Below are 20,227 nucleotides of genomic sequence, written 5' to 3'. Positions count from 1 at the left end.
ATAGCGGTGGCTGTGCTCGCAAACGTGCTGCAATGTCTGTCACATTAACAGCTGTGAAGAGAGTTCAAAGTTCTCCAAACCTATTGGCTGCAGGTATAACTAACCAGTGGGATATCACCCTTGAACAGCTTTGTGTAACATATGTTTCTGTAGAATTAGTCTGCCAGGAGGGTAATCAAAATGGCTACTCCACTGGCAAGGTCTAATTTATATAGTTTTATGATGCCAAAATCTCTGAACGTATTTTGTTTCTGAAGATGTAATCTTACTTTTCCTCTAGCTATATGTAGTGGTCATTGAAGGATAGGAGAAACCTCCTGGGAAATTTTGAAAAGCTGTTTTAATAAAAAAATAAATAAAAATCTTGCCTCTGTGACACGTATTTGGGGTATTTTCCCCTTCTTCGTACCTGCCCAATCTTAGACCCCTATTTTGTTAATGGGAGAACTTGCATGAAAACTGGGGTTTGTTTCTTAATATCTCAGCAGCTTCTGTTAAAGCTATAATTCTCTGCTCCCGATGTTTCAACCAGTTTGAGACTATTGTGCTATCACAAATGGAAGATTATAATTTCAGTTGTGAAATAAGTAATAGGAGCCAAATACTTTTATGAAACAAAAATCCTATTTTCAAGAAAACGTTTCTAGACATTTAAAAACAGAATAAAAACATAGAAAATAGTCAATAGAGGCCAAACTATTTCTTAATTAGAGGACTATATTGAGAGCTAGTTTAAGAAGTAAAACTCGAATGCATATCTGTTGGCCATATTCAGTGGTGACTTAAATCATAGTGTAAATTACATGCTATGTGTAAATAGGGCAGAAAACCTATGTGATTACCTTGCACCAATTTGGCATTCAGTGGCTGTGCCAAACAAGTATAATACACAAAGGAGGCAGAAGAGTGAGGGAATGAGAGGTCTAAGATGAACCCTCAGCAAGATCACCATTTTATTTACTCCAGTGTTCCATTGCATCATTGTGGTCATTCAACTAGAAAAAATTGTCAAAAACCTTGAGGGTAGAACTGTAAACATTCTTCACAGAATGAGTGCACAATTTTTCACAACACCCAGGAGTTTATCATAAGATATACTGATGAATAAATGGACACACATCTGACATCAGGAATAATAACATTCAAAAATCAATAGGAGAACACTTCAATCTCTCTGGTCACTCAGTAACAGACTTAAAGGTGGCAATTTTGCAACAGAAAAGCTTCAAAAACAGACTCTAACGAGAAACATCTGAGTTTGAATTAATATGCAAACTAGATACCATTAACTTGGGTTTGAACAGAGACTGAGAGTGGCTGGGTCATTACACATATTGAATCTATTTCCCTTTGTTAAGAAGCCTCACACTTTCTTGTCAATTGTCTAAAATGGGCCATCTTGATTATCACTACAAAAGTTTTTTTTCTCCTGATTATAGCTCATCTTAATTAGCCTCTTACAGTTGGTATGGCTATTTCCACTTTTTCATGTTCTCTGTATGTATGTATGTATATATCTTCTTACTATATGTACCATTCTATGCATCTGATTAAGTGGGCTGTAGCCCACGAAAGCTTATGCTCAAATAAATGTGTTAGTCTCTAAGGTGCTACAAGTACTCCTGTTCTTTTTGATGTTTCAACAGATTTTCAAAAGAAGTAGCTTCCACACTTTGTCACCAAAGTGATACTACTATAGCAATTACAATATATCTCATCCTGAATGCATATTAGCACATTCGATTGAAGAGGCTCCATCTGCACAACTCTGGTTAAAGGGCTGTCAGAAAATGTAAACCTCTGTATTTAGAGATAAATACTAGGTTGGCCATAAAATTTCACTCCTGGCTGAAACTTACTAAGCTAACTGTCAGCCTGCCAGCTTTTCTGGAGTGTTTAAAATGCACAAAAGATAAAGAACAGTCATTTTAGAACATTTGTACAATTCCAATACACAAACAGCTTTTGGTATTTTTAGCTTTATGTTTATAGATGGTCTAAATTGTGGACTATCTAAAAATAAATACAAAATAGGAAAAGTTTATTTTTATAAATTTCACAAGAAGTCCAGATGTGAGCATCTAATCCACAAGGACAAGAATCTAATTGAAATGAGTGGGGACTACTTCAAAATAAGATGGTACTCAGTGTGAATAAGGGTAGTAGAATTGGACTTTTAGGGGGTTGTTTTGTGTCTATCCATTATAGACTTCAGAAAATGCATATAATTGGCCTGATGTTTCAAAACACCTCTTGCAAAGTCAGTATGGTTTATCATGTAAACCTGCAAACTGAGACTTTAAAAGGTCTTCTTTACTGTACTTAATAGTCCATAAGGGTAGTGATGGTCCATTGTGCTAATTCTTACTTAGATAATTTTGGTTAGTGGATTATTAACCTAGTGGATTGGATTATCGCACATGAAGAATCCATATGAATTTTTTCCAAAGGAAAAAGAATTCCATACATATGGATAACTTTTTTCAAATTAGTCTCCTTTAGATCATCTAATAATCACACACCCAAACATACCCCATGCCAATATACTATATATATGGACAGAACTTCTGTCTTTCTCTTTGCCAAACACTGTAGAGGCTTCCTGCAGTTTTCCACATTCTGGCACCATCCAAAAATCTCACATCACCCATGTATGGCCCCCTTGTTTTTGAATGAAGCCTCTCCATGCCCTCTTAAAGCAGTGTCATTTCTTCTGGTATCTAGATTTAAGAAGACAATACATTATAGAGTTTACTGAAAAACCAGGCAACAATATTGTTTGTTTTATTCCTTGTCTGATGTAGCAGTGATTTATCCACAATGTAGTAACTGTCATAGCACAATATAATCCTTGATAAAATGTAATTTAATTGAGCAGTAAACATTGGTTACTTATAGTGCAATATTCAGTGGTGTGTATATATAGGCAACAGAGGGCAAGTTGTGAGTATGTAATTTCAATAAAACAGTTAGTACCTATTATATAGATCTTTTCCAATTGTGCAACATCAGAGGAAATTTATTAGAAACTAATTTTTTCTGTATAGTGTAAACTGGCTCTTCTGAGACTATAACAATTACTGTTGAGCTTCCTTAAATTAGATTAATTTCTACACGTACAATTACATCAAATCCTTTAAAATGGTCTATGAAATTATCTTAATTCAATACAAAGAAGACTCAGTGATGCATTTAGAAAATATCCTCGCATACTGAAGCATAGGCAATTAAAGTTGTGGGGAAAAAAGACTAATGATGAGATATATATATAATATATATATAGCTTAAAATCAATTTCTCTATGACAAGGCTAGTTTGACTGTGGTGGAGGCTCACTGAGTGTGTGACCTCATGGCTAAATTCTCTTGGTAGCAGCAGCTGCTGCAGACTTTAAAAAGCACCATCACCACTATTATTCTTGAGTTTCCATTAGATTCTCTCAGATACCTTTATTTAATTAGCCCAGTACTCAGAATGATTCAATATTGTTAGGATCGGTGATTTTGATTATTAAGAAAATGGCTTTACTTGGTAAGACAATATGGATCAAATTCTGACCAAGCTACACTACACACCCCTAGTGACTTTGCTAGGCCAGAGTGGGTATAAATCGGTACAGAATTTGGCACCACATACACAGAACAATAACAAACACATCCATCAAAACATCACCCAACCTACTACAGTCTGATCAAAATCACTGTCTTTTTTTTAAATATATGTTCTTTTCAAAGTATACTGTGAGCCTAGTCCTACAATCCTTGCATATCTTAAAATTTCCCCAAAGTCAATATGAGGTCTGAGTGTACAAGGAATGTAGAACCAGACCCCAGTGTCACATACAGCATACTGTTCCATCACCAAAAAGGCGGACAGAATTGCCTACAGTATTTTAATTTCCAGCACACACTAACTTGGCTATTTCTTCTATAGGACCTGATTCTCAGTCTCCAGATTCAGGTAAATAAAACGTTATTTTCTTTATGCATAAGTGTACTGGTATTGTACATGTATGAATTATAGCAGTCTTCCATTTATATAGCATCATGCATCCAAATGGATCCCAGTGCACCTTACAAACCTTACTGATTTTTGCAAACTATCTCAGGTGAAACCTGTGACTGAGAACCTCCATCGGACAACCACCTGTCCGAAGTGATGTCAAGGCTTCCAGGACAATTTTGTCCAACAATTAGTTAGATATCATATATGCCATACAATCTGTTTTGTTCCTGTTTCTATGGGATGTGCAATACAGAATGCTCACTAGTTAGTGCAGCCACCTCTAGACTGAAATGCAGCAATGGTTTAACAATGTATCACAACAGATCAGGTCAGAAAGTGATAAATGTCTTATCAAACTGAAATTATAGGGGCGGAATTTACCCAGAATACTGAATCTAACACCTACTCTTAAAGAAAGTGCCACTGAATCTTTAATAATGACAGGTAATTAAAACCTCAAGTTTAGATCTCATCCAAAAGATGGCATTTCCAGCAGCACAGTAGTGTAATTCAATAGTATTGGCTAAAAACTGACTCAGATACAACCTACTGATTCACCATCATGCATTCCAATGGCACTGAAGATTTCTTTTGAAGTTTCCCATGCAAATACAGAGAATACATATCCCAATCATTACCCTGTGAACCATGCTTGCATATTGTATTCCTTTTCCCCACCCTTCATCTTATCTTCCTGTCTATCAGATATGCAGGTCAGGAATGTCTCTTCATTTATATTTGGACTAATTAGACTATGAGGAACAGAAATATGAGAATAGAGGGTTCTTCAATCTAAAAAGACAAAGGTATAACAGGATCCCATGACTGGCAGATTGGCAGAGGCCCTGGGGGTTTTTCACCTTCCTCTGCAGCGTGGGGCATGGGTCACTTGCTGGAAGATTCTCTGCACCTTGAAGTCTTTAAACCACAAGTTGAGGACTTCAATAGCTCAGACATAGGTCAGGGGTTTGTTACAGGCGTGGGTAGGTGAGATTCTGTGGCCTGCGTTGTGCAAGAGGTCAGACTAGAAGATCATAATGGTCCCTTCTGACCTTAAGGTCTATGAGACTGGAAGTTGGAAGACAGATTCAGATTATAAATGAGGAACAGATTATTGGAACAATTGACCATCACTGGAACTCTTTAAATATAGAGGAGATGTTTTTCTAAAAAGGAATTCTAGTTCAACCAAAGCTATTGGACTTGAAGCAAGAATGAATGGAAGTCCTATAGCCTGAGTTATGCAGGAGGTCAGACTAGATGGTCACAATGGTCCCTTCTGGCCTTAAAATCTATGTGTCTATGAATCCATGAATATTGTGGGAACTATCACAAGTAAGTAAAATAGTAACAATACTGATCTAGGCTCATCTGGCTGACAAAATCACAGCTTGAGAAGTTGTAGCTTCAGGCTTATCCATTTAACTCTCCTTTTGATGTATATATTGTTGATAGTAATTCTAGCTACTGACTAGAAAGTTGTAATTTCAACAGTTTGTTCAATAGGTAGATTTATTATGGTAACATGGATACATAGGGACTATTTACCAAAAACTTGTTTTGATTTTTTTTCCTCACAAAAGCTTGGACATCTTACAATGATGGAAGTAGAGAGACATTGAATGGAGACGCTAGTAGTTCATCTCTTGCAGCAAAAGGCTTTAGAAGTGTCCGGCCAAACCTACAAGAAAAGAAGTCGCCAACTCAGGTAAACCTTCACACACACAGTTTCATCCTTTGGTATTAAGCATAAGTGTTAGCTTACGAGTGCATTACATGCAGTTGTGATGCCCTATAGGGCATTATCCAGAAGTGTTCCTGGTAGCACCCGCACCTGATATTACGTGTTGTATTATCCGTTTCTGCTATACACATAAACATACACTATACAGGACACAAGTCGTCTGGTTCAGTAACACAACAAACTACTTTTAAAGAGCAAGGCTGTATGCAAATAAAAATAGGCCAGGTTCAATCAAAAACCTTATATAACTGTATTTGGACTTCAAAGGGTATTGATTAATATTTTACACACCAAAGAAATACTTTCTTTATGGAATAAATAATAACTGATTATAAAGTTGAATTACATTAATTTAAGAATAACCAGAAGTACTGTTCTTCAACTAACTTTGCTAAACTATATAACAATTAGAGAAAATGCCATGAAACAATATGGCTTAATTCAGAAACATATTTATAATAGTATTTACATTATTATTTTAATTCAAAAGCTTTAAAAGAGGGTGTGTGTGTAATATGTATGTATGTTACTCATAAATAGTAGCTTGTCGGCTAAAATGATATGTCAAGTATATTTTATGAACTATTTAAATCTCTGTAAAATTTGGTGATAATTCTCAAACAGTAGTGTCGGTGCAAAATAAAATATATTTGATATTATGGACTCGGTTTGGATCACAATTCACTCTTTTCATTAACAAATGGAATCTGTGATTTCCTAGACATCAAAATACAATATTATTATCAGGTACAGTGCAGTACCTGATCCAAAGTCTTTCCATTGTATTGAATGGAATTTGGATCAGGCCCTTGTTCTTTCATTTGAAGTTACGAGTCTAACTCAAGTTACTTTTCCTGCTAACATTTACTTTCTCTCTGTTTCTCCTTCAATGTTATTTTGCTGTGTGTGGATGCTTTTGGCAAATAAGGCACCTCTGCCACCCCCTAGAAAAGAAAGTTTTCATAGATCTGGAATAACTAATCACATGAAGGATGAAATTAATTTCCAGTCAATAACGACCAAGCCAACTAAAAAACTCCCCTCAGATACTGTCTACTATACTAACAAGGAGGCTATCCAGAGGACAATGTATTCTAAAAAATCTAACACAGGCGTCTCCTATGCACAAAGAATCACTAAACCACTGGCCTCAGTCTCCAACACAAGCACAGCAGTAGCTGGCATTAGAGCTACTCTTCATCAAGGCCACAGACAAGCATCTCAAAAACGCAGAGTTTCTACCCTGAAATTAACCCGGACACAAGACTCACTGAATAATGTTCCTCGTAATACAGAGCAGCAGCCCAAGTCTGATGAAGTGCCAACATTTCCACAAAGGCCTGTTTCACCCACCTGTAACCCTGTGCCTGAGATACACACAGCATCTCTTTCCATTCAGATAGCTCCCCTCCTTGACAATAAAGCAGAGCCTGAAATCCAAGAACATCCACCTAGGCTTTTTCCAGACAATCTACAGATGCCTCCAAAAGATGTGGGACAAAAGTCTACAGCTCCTTCTTCTGCACAGTCCACAGAATGCAATGTGGTATATTAAACTTTTCCGTCTTTTATTTTAGATCTTTCCTGAATCACCTAACACTTTTCTAGTTAGTATACTCACATTACCATGATTACAGCTTGTGTTTTCTGGGTAAAACTACCTGTTGCACTATTCAAAGTAGAAATGAACAATTTAATATTTTTCAAAAGGGTATTGCAAAAAGGTCGGACCCAGTTAAAGTTGGGAGGTGGGTTTAAGTTGCATATTGAAAGTAAATTATCTGGCTCATCGTATTATACAGATGGTAAAATGATGCGCAATAGGAAAGGTGTGCTGTGAGTTGGAGGCCCATGTACTTCTCTGTGTTTGTACAGTGCCTACCACTGTGGGGATCCACTCATGATTAGCCCTTAGGCACTCCCATAATAAATGTGATTAATAATTATATTAGTGGTGCACCTCCGAAGTGGCACTGCTTGCCGGGATCCCACTTTTGAAAGGTAGTATGCTGCCACTAGTGCTGGAAGGAAGTACTAAGAACTGGCTTCTGGTGCATCTTTGAAAAGATGTCAGTAGGATTCCTATAAGTGCAGCTTTGCCAATGTGCTGGTATGACCCCACTCCACCAAGTCATCCTCCTCTGGGACCAGCTAGGGCTTCCAGCAATGCTGATTTTCTGTACTCACCAGCTCCTGGCAACCAAATTACAGCTGCCCTGTGCACAAGAGATGGGTGGGAAGGAGTAGTTGTGCCATCTGCATCCTCTCTGCAGGATGAGACATGACATGGACCTACATATTCTAAGTTGCTCATTTTCCTAATTGCTCTTTGTTTATTGAGGTTGAAATTCTTTTCTCAAACCCACATGGATCCCAGTTCCAATTAGCATACATGGGAGTTTCAGATAGCAAGAGCAGGATATCACAGATGTAAGCATATTTTTGGATGCTAAAAATATAATAATATTGAGATCACTTTTGTAGATCTGAGAGTTTGGACTGTTTTTTGTTTTTAAGTACCTGGGCTAGTGAACCCAGTTTTAGGCTGTCTGGCACACATGAATCCATATCATGTGCTACAAAACCCAGAAAGGAGAGTCTTCTTTCTCTTCTTTATTTGTTTAAAAAACAAGGGTATAAAACATTTCAGAATTTTCTTGGAATCATCTAAACCTCTGCTTCATTTTGGCACACTAAGCTTCTTCTTATAGAACATGGTCCGTTAGGGACAAGAAGAGATCTTGCCCAATACCAAACATACGGTATTTTCATTTGACTTTAAATCAGTCATAATAATTTGACATAACTATCTACAGTACACTATGTACAACATATGAGAGTAGATTTCCAATAAATAAAGGGTAACAAGGGAATGTACTTCATGCAGTTTCATTATATATCATTATGATTGGACACAGTGTACTTATTACAGAGTGCTTCACTTATTACTGGTTCATGGGTGAAAAACCAGCAGGTGGAATGTTATTCATTTTATGCCTAAATATCTCCTCCAACCAAACCCCAAATATTGTTAAAACAGATTATTATGGCTTATGCTGGTTGAATTATATATATTTCAGCATATCCTTGTTTATACTCGCTATCCACTTGTGAAATCCATTTCAACATTCACAGTGGAAACCATTAAAAACTGTAGATGCACCTTAATTAAAACCCTTGATCCAGACATCACTGAATAAAGAATAGTCCAAGTCCAGATCCAAATAATGCAGCTCAGACCCATCACTGTTAAAAGTTGAATTCTCTGTAGAGACAAACTTGTGAGGTTTCTAGAAGAAACAAAGGAAATCAACCTTACACATTATGAACCACATTCATCACTGGTGTAAATCCACTAAAATCAACAGAGTTACTCCAGGGATAAATAATGGCCCTATATCTTGCATACTTGAAGCTCCCAGACAACTCTGTACTTTTCATCCATCACAACCATACTATTCTTTGACATTGGCATGTTTTCAGAACTGTGCATTTAACCAGATCTTTGCCTTTGGACGCACCAAACACCTACACTAGCTGTAGGAGATTTTTAAAAGAAAAGTTGCATGCAGAATACAGCTGTGTGACATTAAAATGGCAACATTTTGAAAACCCTCCTCTTTAGTACTCCCCATATAGACCAGCCAAAACCGTGCATGAGGTATAGGACTGATGGGCTCCTGTGGGCTATCTTGGGCAGAAATAGTGATCTAACAGATGTTATAAACTGCCCTACCAGGCTCTGTGAGATTTTGGGAGTCTTTGAGAAGAACACATTGTTCTATCCTGGTGAAGGTGTAATTCACCACTCAGATGAGGTACACCAGAGAAGTTTTTTTTAGTTTTTCAGCATTTTCTCATGTATCTACATTAAGAGACTTAATTAAAGCTTAATATCATTCTCAGCAGGGACTGTTCCAGGGATGCTATTAAACAGACTCTGTCACAGATGCAGAAGTGGCTAGAAGAACAAGCTAGGTCTAGCACAAGTCTTTTATAATATTTACTACAGTATTGTCCTTTAACAAATAATAATTAATGATTAACTAGTAAGACCCACAGGGTTTAGAATTACCCATCCCAATAATTTGTCATCTTCAGGCCTGGGACACAGGCAGTTTTTTAGCAAGGCAGAATGACCATTTTTTCTACCTAGAATCACTGCCTCTCCACAGTAATGAAAAAAATGAGGTGTGAATGCCAACATTTTTCTGTTCCACGATTCAGGGCAAAACTGCTGGGTTTTGCAGGATTTGCCAGTATTTGGTAACTTGCCACACAAGTTCTAAAAATATGATTTTCTTTGCCGTCACATCCATATGGGTATGAGGGAATTGCGGGAAATATTAGATGTTTGGCTTTGAATGCATCACTCTCACTGCTCTTTTTAGGTGACCCATATGCCCCAAGATTGTGGTGGCTATGTGGATATAGACTGGACTGTTGGATATATAGTAGCTCTCTTAAATTTGAGCATTAGGCTTCAACTTTGCTTGTTGGACTGAATGGGGTTAGGCTAGAAAGTGCTTGCTCTTAATAAGTAGTAAGTATTAATTAGTACATTGAGTCACCAATACTTCACTGCATCTTCTGCTGATGCCTTATTGGTGATACTTGTAACAGTGTCAGGCTCTGACTTAGTGATTTTTATCCAAGTGAGTAAGTACAGTTTAGGTGACACCAAAAATGAAGAAACAAGTCAGGGACAATAAAGGAAATAGAGCCAGAGCTTTTACCAGCATCTGATATAGCTAAACTTAAGAACTGTAAGAGACAGGAAGGTGTTGAAAACTTTTATGAATTTTATAATCTACCGTATTTTCCGGCGTATAAGACGACTGGGCGTATAAGACGACCCCCAACTTTTCCAGTTAAAATATAGAGTTTGGGATATACTCGCCGTATAAGACTACCCCTCTTCCAACGCACACCAAAAAAAAATTAAAAAAACATCAGATTTGATTTCAATATGGTAATTTTAATTCAAATGCTTATGACATGCAGGTACTTAGCAGGAAAACTGTCACTTATAAACATAAGGCTGTTTGTCATCAAACATGTAAACATAAAACAGTGCAAGTGGATTAAACTTTTCCTAATTCACTCTAAAGCTGAAAGGAAGGATAAGACAATAAACCCATGGGAGCTGCCATGCTGTTTGTTTTCTAAGCTGTCAACCAAACTGGAACTGATGATGATAGGAGGAAGATAACAAACAAGAGAGAGAGAGCAAGTGCCGGGCAAGTCCCTGGCGAGTTAGCAACGCCCATAATAACTGCAAGCTACGGTATTTTTACAGGTTTTGCTGGCGTGACAGTTTCCCTTTAAAAGCTTTCAAAATCCTCCTGTTCGTCATCTGATATCATAAGTACATCAATGACATCTTGTGATACATTTGTAAGGCAGTCATCGTATGGATCGAATTCCATATCAGATGGTGTGGTCTCAGCTTCGGCTTCCTCTTCATCTTGCCACAAGTAGTCGTCCCCCATACCATCTAATGAATTTGATATGCCACACTTCTTGAAAGACTTGATTACTGTTTCTGCATCAATATCATTCCAGGCTTTTATGACAAACTTGCACAAAACATCCAACTGTGGAGCACGCATGTTTCCTCCTTTTGTGAATGACTTTTCGCCGCTAACCATCCATTCATTCCACTGTTCTTGAATGCGATCTTTAAATGGCTTGTTTAGGCACACATCCAGTGGCTGTACCAACGATGTCAATCCTGCAGGAATAACTGCCGCATCTGTGTTTAGTCTTGCAAGCATTTGCTTGGTGCTGAGAGTTAAATGAGCCCTGAACATATCCCACACCAGTAGACTACATTTTTGAATAAGTCCACCTGGTCGCCTGCTCCATACATTATCAAGCCATAGCTTTACCCCTTCTTCATCCATCCAGCCTTTTTCATTCACATGTACAAAACAACAAACAGGGAACTTGAATTTCGGCATTGTTTTTCTTTTAAAAATAATCATTGGTCTCAGTTTGGCGCCATCAGCTGTGCATCCTAGTACCACTGTAAAACTGGACTTCTCATGTCCTGTTGTTTTAATTAAAATTGTTTTTTCACCTTTTTGATGGACAGTTTTATTTCCAACCATATCAAAAGTCATTGGAGTTTCATCCATATTTCCAATACTACTTAATGCATAGCCATGTTTAGTGCGCTGTTGTATTACGTATCGATGGAAACTATTTACTTTGCTATCAAGATCTGCAGGTAATTTTGGGGCAATTTTCATCTTTTGCCTCAGTACCATATTATGCCTTCCCATGAATCTAGTACACCAGGATACAGTGGCCTTAAATCTGTTGCTGTGATCTGGGTTAGATTTGGCCCACTGAAGTGCAAACAAATGTATTTTATTTCATGTCACTACATAACCGTTTTGGCGATGCTCATTCACCATGTCTGCTACATGTTTTTCGAGTTCTGGCCAATGTGGGGTGCCTCTTCTTAATGCACACTTACCCCTTGGCATATTCTTTAATGCTTTTTCATTTGCTTTCCAGTCCCGAACCATCTTTTCTGTTACTCCATATTGTCTTGCAGCAGCGCAGTTATTATGTTCCATGGCAAAGTTTACAACTTTAAGTTTGAAACTGGCTTCATATTTCTTTCTTCTTGCTGGTGGAGCCATGATGGGGTTTTGACTGTTGGACATTTGTATACTGTACTGTATGTACTGGTGCTATACTGTATGAACAGGTACAGACACTGGTGCTGTACTGTATGTGGTACCCAGTATACAACAACCAGCCAATCACGGCAAGCGATGTACCTTACCGGCGATTGGCTGGTTGTTGTATACAAAGTCTGCTTGGATTGGTCAGCTCTCCCTGCCTGCCCAGCCCTCCCTGTCTCCAAGACTATCAGAGCGGTAGTGCAAACACGCCTCTTTCACCCGTCTGGCCCGCCCTTGTATCCTATTACCTCCTTCTCTGCCTCTCAGATCTCGCACATGCGCGCCTGCGCCGCTTCACTGCAGTCCTCAGGAGCGAGATCTGAGAGGCAGAGAAGGAGGTACGGTAATAGGATACAAGGGCAGGCCAGACGGGTGAAAGAGGCGTGTTTTTCTGGGCACAGCGCCGCTCTCTTTTTTCCATACCCCGGGCGTCCCGGACGCCTGCAGCTTGCTCCGCCCTTCACTTACACCTTCCCGGTGAGGCGCCCCCTCACCTTGTCATCGGGCGGGGATGTGGCCGCGGCCGTTTTTGAGTTCCCCCCACCATATGCGGCGACCGCAGATTCTCCAGTCCGGCTTGGAAGTTTCAGCACCCGCCCTATAAGATGACACCCGGCATATAAGACGACCCCCGACTTTTGAGAAGATTTTCCTGGGTTAAAAAGTAGTCTTATACGCCAGAAAATACAGTATATCAAAAAATACCATCACACAGTGGAATATTTATCAGTGTGGACCATACAAATTATGCCCCTATACATTTTTCTTCTCACTGTTATATCGTAGTTGCTCACAACGTTAAATATCTAATGCATCATATATATTCATTTAGGTAAATTGAAGAGTCTCGCCTAAACTCGGTGTGCTCTTCAGACAATTAAAAAACATACTACACTGAATAGTCTGTACCCAAGTGATCCATAATAATGTTTGTCCAAAATAATCACAATTACCCATAATAACTCAACTGCTAAGCACAGTCAGAAAAGATGGACTTCGCAACATGTCCAAAATTTTAGAATTTGTTCTGGGGTTGTTGTTGTTGTTATACATGATGGACTGACAAAGAATATCGGCATAAAAAGCAGTGTTCTCTTATATTGGTCTGATAATTCTACCTTCTTCCTTTTCTGCCTTCTCCTTGCTTCACTGTGTAGCGAGCATGGTCACATACTTGCTCCTCCAAAGCTTTTGATACGGTCTCCCACAGTATTCTTGCCAGCAAGTTAAAGAAGTATGGGCTGGATGAATGGACTATAAGGTGGATAGAAAGCTGGCTAGATCATCGGGCTCAACGGGTAGCGATCAACAGCTCCATGTCTAGTTGGCAGCCGGTTTCAAGCGGAGTGCCCCAAAGGTTGGTCCTGGGGCTGGTTTTGTTCAATATCTTCATTAATGATCTGGAGGATGGCACTCTCAGCAAGTTTGCAGATGACACTAAACTGGAGGAGTGGTAGATACGCTGGAGGGTAGGGATAGGATACGAAAGGGACCTAGACAAATTAGAGAATTGGGCCAAAAGAAACCTGATGAGGTTCAACAAGGACAAGTGCAGAGTCCTGCACTTCAGACAGAAGAATCCCTTTCACTGTTACAGACTAGGGACTGAATGGCTAGGAAGCAGTTCTGCAGAAAAAGACCTAGGGGTTACAGTGGACGAGAAACTGGATATGAGTCAACAGTGTGCCCTTGTTGCCAAGAAGGCTAACGGCATTTTGGGCTGTCTAAGTAGGGGCATTGCCAGCAGATCGAGGGACGTGATCATTCCCCTCTATTTGACATTGGTGAGGCCTCATCTGGAGTACTGTGTCCAGTTTTGGGCCCCACACTACAAGAAGGCTGTGGAAAAATTGGAAAGAATCCAGCAGAAGGCAACAAAAATGATTTGCGGGCTGGAACACATGACTTATGAGGAGAGGCTGAGGGAACTGGGATTGTTTAGTCTGCAGAAGAGAAGAATGAGGGGGGATTTGATAGCTGCTTTCAACTACCTGAAAGGGGGTTTCAAAGAGGATGGATCTAGACTGTTCTCAGTGATACCTGATGACAGAACAAGGAGTAATGGTCTCAAGAGGCAGTGGGGGAGGTTTAGGTTGGATATTAGAAAAAACTTTTTCACTAGGAGGGTGGTGAAGCACTGGAATGCGTTACCTAGGGAGGTGGTGGAATCTCCTTCCTTAGAGGTTTTTAAGGTCAGGCTTGACAAAGCCTTGGCTGGGATGATTTAGTTGGGAATCGGTCCTGCTTTGAGCAGGAGGTTGGACTAGATGACTTCCTGAGGTCCCTTCCAACCCTGATATTCTATGATTCTCCTGAGATTTTTATTAGATTAATACAATGGTTCACTAACTTTTTTGATCAGGCCCCTCTTCTTTGTGTCTATAGTTGTTTATGCCCTCCTTCCCCCCTCCCCCCAAGCATAGCCCCAGTGTGGTCAGCAGCACCACAGAAGTAAGGGAGGAAATGTGAAAAGTGACATTTGTCAATATCACTTTTCACAGAAGACTCAGCGTCCCATTGCCACCCTTACTTCTGCCCTACTGCTGTCACCCTGGGGCAGACAGCCAGAGCCCAGCCACCTCCAGGCTGCCTTCCAGTGAGGAATGGAGGGTTGGAGTAGGAGGAGAGCCCAGGCTGCCTCCAGGTGACAGGACTCCAGCTGTCAGCCTCTTGGCAGCGGGGCTCCAGCTGTCCCCTTTATTCCCGCCTCCCAGGTGTGCATGATCCTTCTGCACGAGCCCCAGCCACCCAGGGCTGACAGCCAGAGTTCTTTATTTAAAAAAAAAAAAAACCACACAGCTTGCACCTCTTTTGGAAGGCCCACCCCATTGTTTGAGAACTGCTGGACTAATAGATTAATGAATTCCAAAGTCAGAAGGGCCCGCTTGATCATCTCATCTGACCTCCTGTATAATACAGGCCATAGAACTTCTCCACAATAATTCTTAGAGCAGATCTTTTAGAAAAACATCCAATTTTGATGTAAAAATTGTCAGTGATGGAGAATCCTACCCATGGATTGTGTTATGCCTTTCTCTGCCAGATTTAAGAGCCCATTACTAAATATTTGTTCCACATGTACGTACTTACAGACTGTAATCAAGTCAACCCTTAACCTTCTCTTTGTTAAGCTAAATAGATGAGCTATAAGACATGTTTTCTAATCTTTTAATCATTCTTGTGGCTCTTCTCTGACCTCTCTCCAATTCATCAACATCTTTCCTGAATTGTCAGCACCAGAACTGGACACAGTATTCCAGCAGCTGTCACACCAGAGCCAAATACAGAGGTCAAATAACCTCTCTATTCCTGCTCAAGATCCCCTGTCTGTGCCTGCAAGATTTCATTAGCTCTTTTGGCCACAGTATCACATTGGGAGCTTGTGTTCCAGCTGATTATCCACCATGATCCACAGTTCTATTTCAGAGTCACTGTTTCACAGGATAGAGTCCCCCATTCCTGTAATTATGGCTTACATTCTTTATTCTTAGATGAATACATTTACATTTAGCCATATTAAAATGCATAATGTTTGCTTGCAACCAGTTTACCAAACAATCCAGATTACTCTCTACAGTGACCTGTGCTCTTCATTATTTATCACTTCCCCAAATTTTTGGGTGTGTAGTTGGACTCCGTAAACTGTGCAAGTTTCACCAGCTGTATATATGGTACTGCTGTAGAACTGAGGCAGAAGCCAATGTGAGGGTTAGTGTGATCAGTCCTGCTCCAGGATATGCTTTGGGAGGCAAGCTGACTTGGATTGCTATGGGAAATTGATGTTAAAAATATACTTATAAAACAATCTATTGGTAAAAGCTTGGCTGCATTAAAGTTAGTGATCTCACCCTATGCCTTTTACGACAAGACCTTATGGTGCTATTATAGTTCACAAGCAAGTGTCTGAGAGAGACAAAAAAACCATTCATATGCAGTGTAGCAACATCACTTTAAAAGTTTGATAGACTTGCGGGTTCTACGGGATTTTGAACCATAAAATGCACAAATTCCATCATACATACATAGCTCACAGGTGCCAACTTGAAAATGGCTTCTGATCAGATTAAGTCCACCTGACATGCTTTTGGAGCTTTGTGTGAGCGCTGGCAATGTTCAGAGCTACCACAGGAATTCTCATGAGGGAACACATCCTGTATAGCATTGCAAAATCCTACAGTTAGTCTTGTGCATGTGAAGGAGAGTGAAGTGGAGGTGGGCATGGGAGTGGGGTAGTCAACACTTCCTAAGTGATGCCAAATGAGAGAGATAATGTAGACTAAGTACGGATTACATGTGATGTCACATACTATGGAAAAGTATGATTGAGTGTAAATAAGAGACAGCCCCGTGTTGTCCAAGAGTGATGCACAACAGCTTTGCTGTAAGCCAGAATATATCAAAGTTTTCTTGTTATGTTTGGGCTTTTATTCACACTTCATTTCAAGGCTCATTTGGTAGAATTTAAGAGCAAGCAGAAGTGTGGTATGACTCACTGAATGACATTTTATAAACACACCTACTCAGAGATATATAGCATGTAACAAGTGAAGCATTCCAGGTGGTTAGTATTGTTTTTTACATTCCTTACTGCCTTCGTCTGGTAGAATGTTTTGAAAGATACTGCTGCTCCATAAGGTACTGACAAAAAATCTAAGGGGAAAAATTGTCTATTCCATCTTAATAGGGAACTCAGGATTTCTGAAGATTTGACCTTTGGAGAGAAAGTACATTACTTATGTCCAAACTGTTTACAGGCTAAAGGAGAGCAGCAGAGGGAGGCAGCAAATCGGGGTTGGTGGTTAAGCATTGAGAAACATTGCTCCAGATTGACAAAGTGTTATGAGTCTCTCACCTGTGAGGTAGGAATGTGAAAAGTATATTCTTGAAGTTCTCATTTTGTGCCTCGGTCCCTCATTGTTCTGCAACTGGTTCAAAAGACTTAAGTGCGTAGAGTATGGTCTGCAAAACTGAGTCTGCAAAAACAAGTTGTCTTATTTGTTTGAATCCCATGGATATCTAATCCCAGTGTATAGCTACATGCTTAGTACCAATGTCATGGTAGAATAAAAACTCTTGTGCCCTTTTTTTTCTGGTGAAAACATTTCAAAGCGTTATGTAAGTAAGTCTTTCGCATAGGAAAATGAACTTGGAATTCCTAAAAATGTTTCTATATAATTTCAGAAAATGGAGACGTTAATATTTGTTAACCACTGACAAAGTAGCAAGCACTGTACAAGACAAGATAGACAGACAGACACACTGTAAGCCTGTAATCTCTTTGGGAGAGGGACTAAGCAAAAAACAAAGGTAGAGTTATAGTATTTTACTATTTTACAGCTGAGGGAAAAGCAGAGTAACAGGACGTCAGGGCTGTCAACCTTAGCAGAGCACGGGAGACAAGGATGGAATTTTACTGTAGTTTATTTGTTCAGGAAAGCACATCTTAAACCTGTCTTATAATTTCGGATAGAATATTCGTTTTAAACTATATATGCAGCTAAGTTAACAAGCACAATGAGATCAAATGCTGTGGCCAACATCATACAATAAACCATTGGCTCAGCTAGAATTATGATCTAGACTCCCAATCCGTTGCTCTTGCTAATAAACTATATAGCCACAGGTTCCAGAGCACATAATTGCTTAGCTGATATTTTAGTATATTTATTTGGGTCCTTGTCATTGCAGTAGTGTTATTGGTAACTATGAAATGCAGATTTGGTGAACATTGTTGCTGCCTGTAAAGGTTATGATTAAATAGATAATACCATCTGTCCCTCTCCTGGAAAGGGCGTTAGATGATGACTATAGCATTTTGTGTAATTTTTATGTTGCAGCACAGGGAAGTATAATTTTCAGTTTTATACTGATTTACATTGACTTACATTTTTGTAGACATAGTTGATGACAAGGCTAGACAGCCAGAAAAGGTTTGGTACTAACCAAAGGCATAGGACAAATAGAGTGAAGGTGAAAGATTAGCTTAAGCAGTGCTACTTCCCCAAAGGCCCTTATTCTACATAGTTACTGGGCAAGCAAAGGAGTGCTACACCCACAAGTAAAAGAAGAAAATAAAAGGATCTCAAACGTAATATTTTGGGAGGGTGGGGGGGAGTCAGCAAGGTGAATCTGTGCATGGACAAAGGTATGAATATGTGCGTGTGTATGCAAGTATCTATAAGGGTATGTGAGTATACATGTCCGGGGAGGAAGTATAAGGGTACATGTGTGCATACATGCATGGAGGGCATGTGGGGAGTGCATGCATGCCAACAGTTTGCATATATATGTGTACATATGCATGAAGGTGTTCATAAACTATGCGTGTGCGCGCGCGGGCATTGTTTCTATCTTTCTGGGCAGCCACTTTCTTTTGTCTTAGTTGTATATGTGGTTACCCTTTTCTTTGTGTTGTTTGGCCCCATCAGGCCTCCCTTTGTGAAGTGCAGAGACATAGCAGATTTACAACCTGAGGGCCCTTACCACAATGTAATGTGAACATGGGTTAGACAAATTCAGGCTGGAAATAAGGTGAACATTTTTAACAGTAGGCATAATTAGCCATTGGAACAACCTAGGGTGGATTCCTCATCCCTTCAGGTCTTTAAATCAAAATCCTGTATATCTATGATACTTATCTGGCCCCATCACTTCACAATCCTTAATGTATTTCTCCTCACAGCTCCCTGGTAAGGTAGGGTAGTGCTTCTGTCCCTGTCTTACTGAGGCACAACAAGAATAAGTGACTCGCCCAAGATCACACAGGAAGTCTCTGGTCAAGTAAGGAGCTGAGCCCAGGTTTTCTGAGGTCCACCCACTTCACCGTCCTTCCTCTTATAAGAAAATTGTCTTTCTAAAAGATAAGCTATAGCTTATCGAGAAGTTATGGTCTTGATGCAGAAACTATTGGGCAAAATTCTATGGCCTCTGTTATGTAGGAAGTTAAATTAGATGATCATAGTGGTCCTTTCTGGCCTTAAAATCTGTGAATCTATGGCTCAAAAATAAATAAATTTTTATTTGGATTTGTAAAAGATATATTCTTTAAAGGAGTTTTATTTCCCTGCAGGTGTTTAGTTTAAGTTTTAACTCAGCAAAGTAAATGATAAGAAGGGAGGAGAAGGATGGAGGCAACTGATAGTTCATCTGCTCTGGAGCAGCTTTCCTAAAAGGGCCATACATCTGTGAGCCCTGACAAAGACAGCTAGCAGCCTTCAGAGTTCTAAAATCTTGGCTTATCACAGGCTCCAAGCAGCAGTGCTCAAAAAGTTCAGTAGTAGCTGTTTGTGGGATTGATGCTGTCTGATGCAAGCCAAAGAGTTACCTAAGGGCCACTTTGGGGACAAAAATCAGATGCTGGATGAAGCTCATCTTCAGGGCTGAAATAAAGCAAATGTAGAGACCCAAAGCCTAAACTATTTTTTACATGTTTCGTTTTCTTTTATTTGGTCTGCATTTTCCCTCATCATTTGGAAAACCTGATAAAACACCACAGTTCAAGAAGTGCACATCTAACATCTCAGCTACATTATTCATCAGACCATGTGCATCTAGAATAGAGTTCCAAAGAAACAACAGGCTGAAATTCCTGTAACTCTCAACTATCTCAGCAATTTAACAGTATATGGCATCACGCATAGAAAGCATCACAAATCCTTTTGTATGAGAGAGATGAAGGGAAGTTGGAGAGTGACACAAAGAATGTCGCACAATGGAGGAGAGTGTTTCATTTATTTAAACATTTATTGAGACTCCTGGAAGTGAATACTTGCAAGAAATT

General features: G+C 39.5%; 1 protein-coding gene across 18 annotated transcripts in view; it reads left to right on the top strand.

Moving 5' to 3' along the window:
* The window catches only part of SORBS2 (sorbin and SH3 domain containing 2), a 122,807-nt gene continuing 102,580 nt past the window's right edge, over window positions 1–20,227 (top strand). For 7 of the 18 annotated variants that reach the window (XM_034772096.1, XM_034772095.1, XM_034772093.1 and 4 more), the window contains exons 1-3: window positions 1–93; window positions 3,934–3,960; window positions 5,589–5,713. In XM_034772096.1, the coding sequence (XP_034627987.1) occupies window positions 33–93; window positions 3,934–3,960; window positions 5,589–5,713 (213 nt within the window). In that variant the 5' untranslated portion in view covers window positions 1–32. Of the gene's footprint in view, window positions 94–3,933; window positions 3,961–5,588; window positions 5,714–6,677; window positions 7,296–17,201; window positions 17,307–20,227 lie in introns of all 18 variants that reach the window. The other 11 variants (XM_034772088.1, XM_034772086.1, XM_034772084.1 and 8 more) reach the window with 4 other exon arrangements.

This window comes from Trachemys scripta, chromosome 5 (genome assembly GCF_013100865.1).
Source record: "Trachemys scripta elegans isolate TJP31775 chromosome 5, CAS_Tse_1.0, whole genome shotgun sequence".
In the NCBI taxonomy this organism is placed as follows: Eukaryota; Metazoa; Chordata; order Testudines; family Emydidae; genus Trachemys; species Trachemys scripta.
This window is presented reverse-complemented; position numbering and strand designations above follow the sequence as displayed.